The sequence below is a fragment of the Sceloporus occidentalis genome, unplaced genomic scaffold (assembly GCF_023333645.1).
Source record: "Sceloporus occidentalis isolate IW3139 unplaced genomic scaffold, rSceOcc1.0.p SCAF_9, whole genome shotgun sequence".
Classification (NCBI taxonomy): Eukaryota; Metazoa; Chordata; class Lepidosauria; order Squamata; family Phrynosomatidae; genus Sceloporus; species Sceloporus occidentalis.
In genome coordinates this window covers 13,997,501-14,007,433 of record NW_028316989.1, presented here as the reverse complement: position 1 = coordinate 14,007,433, position 9,933 = coordinate 13,997,501, and the positions used below count along the sequence as shown (strand labels likewise).

General features: G+C 46.3%; 1 protein-coding gene across 1 annotated transcript in view; it reads left to right on the top strand.

Annotated features, from left to right (window-relative positions):
• Positions 1-393: 393 nt before the first annotated feature.
• The window catches only part of THY1 (Thy-1 cell surface antigen), a 9,819-nt gene continuing 279 nt past the window's right edge, over positions 394-9,933 (top strand). The window contains exons 1-4 of the mRNA XM_089538421.1: positions 394-482; positions 8,264-8,351; positions 8,576-8,911; positions 9,496-9,933. The exon at positions 9,496-9,933 is cut by the window's right edge and continues 279 nt beyond it. Coding sequence (XP_089394547.1) covers positions 8,315-8,351; positions 8,576-8,911; positions 9,496-9,608 — 486 coding nt within the window. The 5' untranslated portion in view covers positions 394-482; positions 8,264-8,314 and the 3' untranslated portion in view covers positions 9,609-9,933. The remainder of the gene's footprint in view (positions 483-8,263; positions 8,352-8,575; positions 8,912-9,495) is intronic.

Sequence of the window (9,933 nt, the reverse complement as noted above, 5' to 3'; positions counted from 1 at the left end):
TTTGTCTCTCTCTTTTGCTCCTACTCTCAGCTCTCAGATGGAGCTCTGAGGGTTGCAGAACTGATCTACTGTATATACTCATGTATAAGTCCAGAAGTTTAGGTCAAAAAATTGACCCAAAAAAACTTTGTCGACCTATCCATGGGTCAATGTAAGTACTGTATCTTATTTAAAAGAGGGAGGCAAAGGCAAACAAAAAAGAAAACAATCTTTGATGCAATCCTGCCAAGCAGACTTATTGACAGGGTGGCCATAAGTAGGAAAGCACTTGAAGGCATGCAACAGCAAGGTCTGGATGGAGGAAGCCTTGCAGCCTACCCCTCTTTTCCCATCCTGCAAAACTGGCCCCAGCCTCATCCCTGCAGAAATGTGCTGCAGGGGGCGGGGCATCGTTCGGAGCTCCGCCTCCTCCAACTGTCAGTCTGGCATCTGGGTCTCTGCCTTCCCCAGTCTGCAGGACCAGCAGCTGCACTGAGACGCAGGTAAGCGGATGGCTGTGCAATGGGAGGTTGGGATGCAAGGCAAGGGGAACTGAAAAGAAAGGAGGGTGCAAAGAAAGAGGGATGTGAAGAAAGGAGGTGCAAAGAAAGAGGGATTCAAAGAAAGGAGGGTGCAAAAAAAGGGTATTGCCAAGGGAGATGTAAAGAACGAGGGTGCAAAAAAGGAGGGATTCAAAGAAAGAAGGGGCAAAGAAAGGGGGTGCAAAGAAAGGAGGGTTCAAAGAAAGAAGAATGCAAAGAAAGGGAGATGCAAAGAAAGGGCAGAGGGATTTTACGAAGAAAAAGGAGAGGGGAATGCATGGAGGAAAGGTGGAGCTGTCTAAAGATGGAAGGGGGGGGGAAGAGACGATGGAAAGATGGAGAAGGGAAAGAGAAGATGGAGGAGAGGAAAAGAGGGATGGAGGGAGGGACTGCAAACCTATGACCAATATGGAAGCCCCTTATGCAGCCAGCCTGCCCAGCACTGCAAGGGAGAAGCCTCTGCAGGAGGGGAAGAAAAGGAGGCTCAAAGAGCTGGAGAGAAAAAAGAGGTAGAAGGACCTTTTTTTTACGGCCCTGCAGTCCTAGGGGCGTTTGGTCTGTTGCATTATAGCAGTGGTGCCCACATTTTGCTCATCTAGGTATTTTGGACATCAGCTCCCAGAAGCCACAGCTGGAAGACCAAGGTTTGGGGGGCACTGCCTGATAGGATGGTGCGCCTAGGATGGCAAAGTTGTAAAGGCTGGCAGGATTGGCTGAAGGGACATTGATGTCTGGAGGGGCAGGAAAGAAGGAATAAGGTGGGCAAAGGGGGTGAAGGAGACCCACAGGAGCCTGGAGGAGCATCCTTGGAGGGAAGGCTGGGGGGGGGGGGGGGGAGAGAGAAAGGAGAGAAAATAAGGGAATTAGAGACTTGAATCTTTACCCCCAAAGGGACTTTCTCCTTCCTTCCTTCTGCCAGGGGCAGAGGATGCTAGGCTTCTCCTCCTGCCTACCTGACCCACTTGGGGTACTGCCTGGTGCATCTTTCAAGGAAGAGGCATTTGGGTCAATACAGTGTCCTTTTTGTCCTGGTTGTCAAATCCTTTGGGTGCAAAAGCCTCTGCTTGAAGTGCTCCTGGAGGGAAGAATGCATCACCCTTCCTACCTGTTTCCATTTTCTCTGCCTTTCCTGCTTACTCCACACATACATGCACACACACATACATTTTATGCACCACAAAGTTGCAAAGAGGAGGCCACTTCAGTGTGCACCACTCAAGGAGACCCAGTCTTGCTTTTCTAGAACTGCAGATTAAACTAGGGCAATACCCTAAAAGCACCAGATCCTGCCTGATCTTGGAAGCTAAGCGAGATCAGCCCAAGTTAGTAGTTGGGATGAGAGACCTTCAATGAATCGCAGGTGCTGGAGGCTGTATTTCAGAGGAAGGACCTGGCCAAACCACCTCCTCAGAGTCCTTTTAGGCAAGGACTCCTCAAACCCTGTGAAATTCATGGGGTCTGCCATAAGTTGCCAGGCAATTGAAGCCACATTCACAGACACATTGGGCTTTGAAACCCACCCACTGCCCCCCATCCTCCAAATGCTGTTTCAAACCCCACGTGTTCTGGGAGATTTGCCGCAGTGATGCCACAGGGAGGAATGTGTGCTGGGAAAGCAGTAACCCAATCTCTTCCTTCTCTGCTTTGCCAGGGTGCCAGGGCACATCTGGCACAACACTGCAGCCATCACAGCAAGAAGTGGCAATGGGCCCCTATCGGTTTCTGCTATACTCTGCTTTTTATTTATTTTTCCAATTCCATTTTGCAAGGCTTGGCACCTTTGCCACCTACTCATTTTCTGCACTCTGGTTGTGGCAAGTGGCACCGAATGGCACAGTGTAGGCATGTCATAGGGAGTGGACCCTCTGGCATAGAAGGGGTCAGCATTGGCAGGGGAGGATGAGGAAAGTAGGAAGAAGGAGCAGAAGCAGAAGCAGATTTATTTAGAGATGAAACCACCATTGTTACACTCAAGAGGTAAGAAGAAATGAATTCATTCTATCTATTTCTCTTTTGCCAGAGACAGTGTCATCAGAGGATCCTCGTGCCAATGCAAATTTTTGTGGCACAGACATGGGGCAGGCAGAGGCATCTCCCCTGCATGACACATTTGCCTTTCTTGAGTGTCTGTGATACAGAAACATAAAGTTGGCAAGGACCCTTAAGGTACAGTCCTTGTCTGTGCCACACGGCACAGGCACTTGGCATGTTGGGGAGCAGTGTGTATCATAGGAAAGCTTCCCCCATGCCAACGTAGCTCCTTTGATGGCACAGATGTTGGTCAGACAGAATGTTTCTCTCCCACCTACTTGTTTTTGCACTGGTGGGGCTTTCACAGAGGAATATAAAGATGTAAGGGATCCTCAAGGTGATCTAACCCAACCCCCTGCCAGTGTATGAAGTGCATTACTTTGACTTTGCAGTTTGCAAACATGCCAGCATAGCTCCTTTGATAGCACAGATGTTGGGTTGATAGATGTTTCTGAACCACCTGATACTTTTTCCATGACTGGGGTGCTGTGACAGATTTAGAAGGGATCCTGAGGGCCATATAGTCCAACCTCTGTCAATACAGAAAGTGCATGTAAAGGGGATCACAAGAATGGAAAATGTCTTTCTTTTTCATGCAGGCTCAGTATTTTGGTGATCTTCCTCAGGAGTTACCTGCATTTGGCCAGATCATTCCCTTGCCACTTGGGCGTATACAAAACTAAACCAACACTCTTTTGATCTGGTGACATTTCTGGGAGGTTGTTTGCTTGGTTGCTTGTTTTGCATTAATCTTGCAGCACAATCTTGCAGTCATCCCTGCAGTCATTTTGAGAGAAAAACCAAGACCAGGATCACAGACTGGTCATAAATTGCCATCCTGTCTAGACTGAAAGCCTTGAGTCATTTGTCTCCAGTATTGTGGAGCAATGGTTTTGCAGGATAGGGAACTATGCTGATCTTGCCCGGCTCTGGTTAAAGTCCTGAGCAAATCCATAAATGTGTGCCTCTGGGACCATTGTATCTGGGGCCTGTTTGTTTTTTTTTCCGAATCTTGCAGCTCAGCCTCTCCTTATCCAGGAGACTCTGTTCCCATCTGTGCCCTGCCCTGCTCCATTTTTCCTCTGCCAGCTGACCTTCAGCACTCCTTGCTACTGAGCATGCTCATCCCTCATTTTGGGTCTGGGTGTGTGGGTGTGCCTTCATGTCACCTGTCCACTTACAGAGACACCATGGATTTTATAGGGCTTTCTTAGGCAAAAAATCCTCAGTGGTTTTGCCAGTCCCTTCCTCTGAAGTGTAGCCTACAGCACCTAGTATTCAATGGCAGTTCCCCACCCAAGTACTAATCAGGGCTGACCCTGCTTAGCTTCCTAGATCAGATGGGATCTGGTGCCTTTAGGGTATTTGCCATGTTTGCAATACTACAAATCCTGGAGCAACCCTGAACATCTTGATGCCTTTCTCCAGCCCCAGTTGAACCCCAGTCTTTTCAACGCTCATCACATTTCTTCCCAAGATGAGCAAAAGAGAGGGCTGCAGAAGTAGAATGTCCAGATTATTATTATTATTATTATTATTATTATTATTATTATTATTTAAGGGCCAAGCTCCTGCATCTTTGATAGTGATGTGGAGGAGAGATTTTGCAACAGCTCTGGTTCCATGCTATAAACCCCTGTTTTAATCTGCTCCTCCAAATGAGTATTAAAGGTGCAGAAGAGCCTTCTGTTCTTTGAATATAGCCACCCAGCATGGTTCAGTGATTTGAGCTTTGGACTGCGACTCTGGAGACCAAGGTTTGAAGCCCTGCTCAGCCATGGAAAACTACTGGGTAAACTTGGGAAAGTCACATTCTCTCAGCCTCAGAGGAAGGCAAGAGCACACCCTTTTGGAGCAAATCATGTGAATAAAAGCCAGTGATAGGCTTGCTATAAGGTTGAATCTCTTTTCTTGTAGCTGGTATTATTATTATTATTATTATTATTATTATTATTATTATGCTTTATTTATATAGCGCTGTAGATTTACACATCTATTGTTCTGTGTTCTAGTCTCTGGAGCAGTAGAAAACAAACTTGCTCAACCCTGAATATGACACTCCTTCAAATACTTAAACAGGGCTATCATATCACCTCTTAACCATCTCTTTTCCAGGCTAAACATACCCTACTTCCTAAGTCTTTCCTCATAAGGCTGGTTTCCAATTCCTTCACCATTTTGGTGGTCCTCCTTTGGAGACTCTCCAGTTTGTCAACATCCTTTTTGAATTGTGGTGCCCAGAACTGGACACAGTATTCCAGGTGACGCCTGACCAAGGCACTATTACTTCCCTTGATCTAGACACTATATTGATGCAGCCTAAAATAGCACTGGCCTTTTTAGCTGCTGCATCACACTGTTGACTCATGTTCAACTTGTGGTCTACTAGGACTTCACCCCAAAACAGTGGGGTGATAAATCCAGGACACGATTTGCTTCCCACTTTGAAGGCATTGTCCAAGGTGCTGAACCTATTTGTGGGAATGGGATCTGCTCCTTGGAGAGCAAAGTCTGAAAACTCAGACTGGATCTTCAGCCCCATTGACATGGCAGCCTTGAGGCACCTCGGCACTGAAGCTGTTGGGAAGGCAAAGTCCATGGAGAATGGGGAGTCCTTGTTTTAGTTTTAAAGACCAAGTGGTGCCCATCATTTTGCTTGTCTCACTGAGAGTTTCCTGGTTTATGAAGAGATGGTAAAACTTTGGGCCATTTTCCCTGGCCTGCTAACTATAGCATTGTGAGGGTTATAGTCTAGCAAGTCTGGAGGCCACCAGTCTGGGACAAGGCCTGCTTTTTGGTATCACTGTAGGATAAAGAGTGTGTGCAGGAGGGAGAGGATAGATAGATAGATAGATAGATAGATAGATAGATAGATAGATAGATAGATGATCTTTGAAGCCAATTGAAAGAAAGAAACTGGTAGCATGAACTTTTATAGACCTGCATCTGCTTCCTCAGATGCATGAAGTGGATGGTCCAGGGATAGACCTATATAAGCAGGCTGTTTGTGACAATAGCAACAGAAATGGAAAACCTGTGATTATGGAGATAAGATGGCAAGTTCACAAGTTTTTCATTTCTGTTGCTATTCTCACACCCAGGTCTGTCCTGTAAATGGATAGTATTGTCCAAATGATAGATGAGATGTTACTTGATAATTCTGACAAAGTGCTTGAATGAACCCCATGCTTCCCATGCCAGTCGAGAAGCAAATCTGCTCTGGATTGTAGTGTGAACTTTGGAGGAGTTATCCCCCTGAAATAGATTCCAAAGTAGGTCCAAAAGCAGATACAGTTCCCCTCTGAGGTACCAGCCACCTCTGTCTTTGAGGCTGAAAAGGATGGTATCTCCTGGGAAAGTCTATGGATCAGAAAATGACTTTGAAGCACCAGGAGGATCCACACAAAGAAGAGTTGTTGAGCATGTGCAGAGTGCCTCTTCTTGCTCACTGAGGAGTTTTAATGAAACATCCATTCCTTGTGTATCTTGAATGAAAGGGTAAGTTTGAATAGACCTTTAAAACAAATTATTATTTGATTTTCAGTATGGTTCCCATATTTGTAGGACCAGTGCTTGCAGTTTTACTTACCCACATCTGAAAAAATTTGTTCTGTCTAGGCATTTTCTAGGTCCTCTGACATGATTCTATGGTATGCTTCTGCCAGAAGTTTACAATAGAGTTGTATTGGAAGACCTAGAGAGGTATTATTTCTAGGCAATTCTATGGTATGATTCCATTGTATGTCATTCATTTCAATAGGGTTCGCTATTAACCATGGTTATGCATTTCCATGGTACCTCCAGGAACATGTCCCCCATGGATATGGAGGTTGTACTGTATATCCCATTTTTCTCCCAATATGAAGCCCAAAGCAGCTTACATTGTTAGGAAAGTCACTGTTAGGAAAGTCACTTGGTAACCCAGCTCCCCAAAGTCCAGCAGCCATGGCAATTGAAGCATAATTTATCTTCTACAGGGTTAGGAGAAAGGGAAGAAGCCAAAAGACCAATGGAGGAGAACTCTTTAGAAGTAGGTTCGAAGAGTGGCAGCTAGTAGCTCCCCTGTCAATGGGACGATGAATCCATGCCAGGTTTTGGCTAGCTTGAAACCAGAGCTATCTAAGATACTGAACCAATACAAGAAATGGAGTTGGTACCTTAGACAGCTCCTGCAAAGCTTAGGTTAAAATGGGACTTTGTTGCTGTTCTTGTTGTTGTTTGCCTTCAAGTCATTTCCAACAAAGATGAACCTGTCATGAGGTTTTCATGGCAAGATGTGTTCAGAGGAGGTTTGTCCTTGCCTTCCCCTGAGGCTGAGAGTGCATGACTTGCCCAAGGTCACCCAGTTCATGGCTGAGCTGGGAATCAAACCCTGGTCTCCAGAGTCATCGTCCAGAGCTCAAACCACTATGCCAGGCTGGCTTACATCTGTGTAAACATGCAGAAGCTTGTCCTGTGCTTCTCCTGCTAATGTGCAACTGAGGAGGTGATGCTGAGTTCCATGACACACATTGGCTTGAAAGACGGTTGCAGAGGGGGTAAGGAGAGTTTGGTTTGTGCTGAGGTTTTACAGAAACATCCTCAACCTACAACTACCACAGCACTGTCTTGCAAAGACGTTGATATATTCCATGCCCCCCCCCCTGCCGTGACTGCATTAGTATCTGTCTGGTGTTCCTCCTTCTCAGCTGTGTTCTTGGCCTCATTCCCTCACTGCGGAACCGCCAGGGTGAGTCATCCGATGCTGAATTCACCTTGCAGAGTTGGGAGCTGGATCCATTCTGCAGGGCCAGCTCTGCCACTGGGAGGAGTGAGTCCATTCATTAAAATGGTGGCAAAAAGCAACAAAGTGCTGGAGCTGCAGCGGGAGAGCTGGGTCTCTTCTAACCTGTTGAAGGAAAACTACTTTAGAACAAGAAACGTAGGATAGCATCTTGCCCTTGGCCTCAGGCAGCAAAATCCATGGATGGGCCCTGGCACTGCAGAGAGCAAAGAGAAAACATGCCCAAAAGTGGGAAGTAGAAGGACTGGAGAATCCAGTTGGGCAGATAGCAGATCCAGTTCTTGTTCATTCTTCACGATGTGATGGTCTCTTCATTTTATCTATCTATTCCCCAGTAGATAAAGATATGGAAGGAAATGCATTTCTACCCATCCATGCATACTTTTTAGAAAGCTTCACACACACACACACACACACACCACCTTCATTGCCTCTTTTCTAAATACCTCCAATTGATTCATCTTTTTCCTTGCATGGAAGATGTGTGCTTTGATCATTCCGATTGCCCCTTTCTAAAACATTTTCTAGCACAGTAACGCTTTTGTTTTAATGGAGAGACCCAAGCGGTGCCCAGATTTCCAAATCTAATGACACCAGTAGATTCTTATACAGCATTGAGATGGTAAACTGGGTGCTTTTGGTTAGACCAGATTAAGAGGCCTGGTTGAAGTTTTAATGAGTCCACCTAAACCAACATTTTTGAAGGTGCAGGGACCCACATGGATCCATTAGGGCATCCCTGTCTTAGTTAACCATGAGAATTCCCATGTGTCTTGGCCTGTATCACAAATACATCACACATTCTTGCACCTCTGCTTCTCACTGCAAACATTCAAGGGCATCAGTGATAGCAGATGTGCCTGATCTGGATCCACTGGTTCCTTTTCACCTCCTTCTCCAGTTGACCAGATGTCCTTTCTCCCCCTAGATTTCTGCCAATACGCACATTGTGTTCCAGGGCACATCTTCACAAGAGAAAATGAAATCGACCATTGGTATAGCGGTCCTTCTGACAGGTAAAACCATGCTGCTGGTGTTGTGCTTCCATCTAGTGGTCTGGGGGAAAGAAGTGGACAAAACTATGCCGACTATCACTAATTTTGCAAGAGGGGAAGTGGCCTGCTTGTTTGTTTCCTTTATAATCTGCCTTCAGGGCCATGTATTTAGCAATTCCCCTTTACGTTCACCAGATTGAGAGAGAATGAATTGCACTGACCCAGAAACCCTTCGCTTCCCCCAGTGCTCCAAATCGCATGTTGCCAGAGGATCAAAAGCTTGACGGCTTGCTTGACCGGACAGAGCCTCCGTTTGGACTGTCGCTATGAGAGGAAAACCAACAATGCCCTGACCTACGAATTCCGCTTGAGCAAGGACACCACAGAGGGTGCGGTGGTGGCCGGCAACTGGAACACGCCCAGCAGCATCTACAAGAGCCGCACCAACATTACAGTAAATGACAACCTGGTGTGCCTCTACCTCCATGGCTTCAACACTGCCGACGAAGGAGTCTACATCTGCAAGCTGAAGATCACCAACGATTACGGGACCCAGGCCAAGAACATCACTGTGATCAAAGGTGAGGGGACCTCCTCAGTGTGAAGCATTTGTGGTGGCAGTTGTGTGCCTTCACCTAGAAGTACTTAGAGAAAACACTTCTCTAGGCATTTGTAGCTCCTCCAGCATGATTCTGTGATCAACCTCTGGCAGATGTTGACCACAAAGTTGCACTGGAGAACCTGGAGATTCCTAGAAAGGTAAAAAGAATAGTACTTTTTTATTGTTTGCAGTTTTTCCATATTCACAGGGGTCCTTCATCTTTAACCCCAGTGAATGAGGAGGGACCACTGTATTGGAAATACCTGAAAGAGCATTTGAGTGCCCTCCAAAAAATCAAGGTGTTTTTTTCAGAGGAGTGCAGTGGAGGGATGAACCTCTTGAATGGGCAAAAATGTGTCCTTACCACTGACAATTGCCCACCCCTAAAGCTTTCTACTCACTCCTTGTTTGGCAAAAAGAGGCAAAAGAAGACTATGTAGGGTGGATAGTGGGTCACCCTTGAGATCCTCAACATTTGGCCATCTCTGAAAGCTGGCTTTTGCTCCAGTCCCATCTTAGAGCTCTTCCTCTGTTCTCTCCTTTCCTCCCCCTCTTTTTTTGCAGAGCGGCTGGAAAAATGTGCCGGCATCAGCCTCTTGATCCAGAACACCTCTTGGCTGCTTCTGCTCCTCCTCTCGTTGCCTCTCTTGCAAGCCGTGGATTTTGTGTCTCTGTGAAGAAAGGAAGGAAGGAAGGAAGGAAGGAAGGAAGGAAGGAAAGAAGGAGCAAAGTGGAGACGGGAAAGAAGGATCATGCAGGAAATGGACCTAAACCTCTCCATGGAATGTGGCCCCTTTTTTTTGTCACTGTTTTGTTTCGGAAAAGAGGCAACCGTGGAAGCTGACAATTTGACGCCGAACCCAGATTGTATCGCTCAGTATTATCTCTTTCGCTAGATATATATAGCCACATAGCTAATGGGAGTGATGGATTCTGCACTACCTGCCACCATCACACGCAAGCATCGCATCACGGGGACAGGGGGGTTGTGAGGATAGAAAG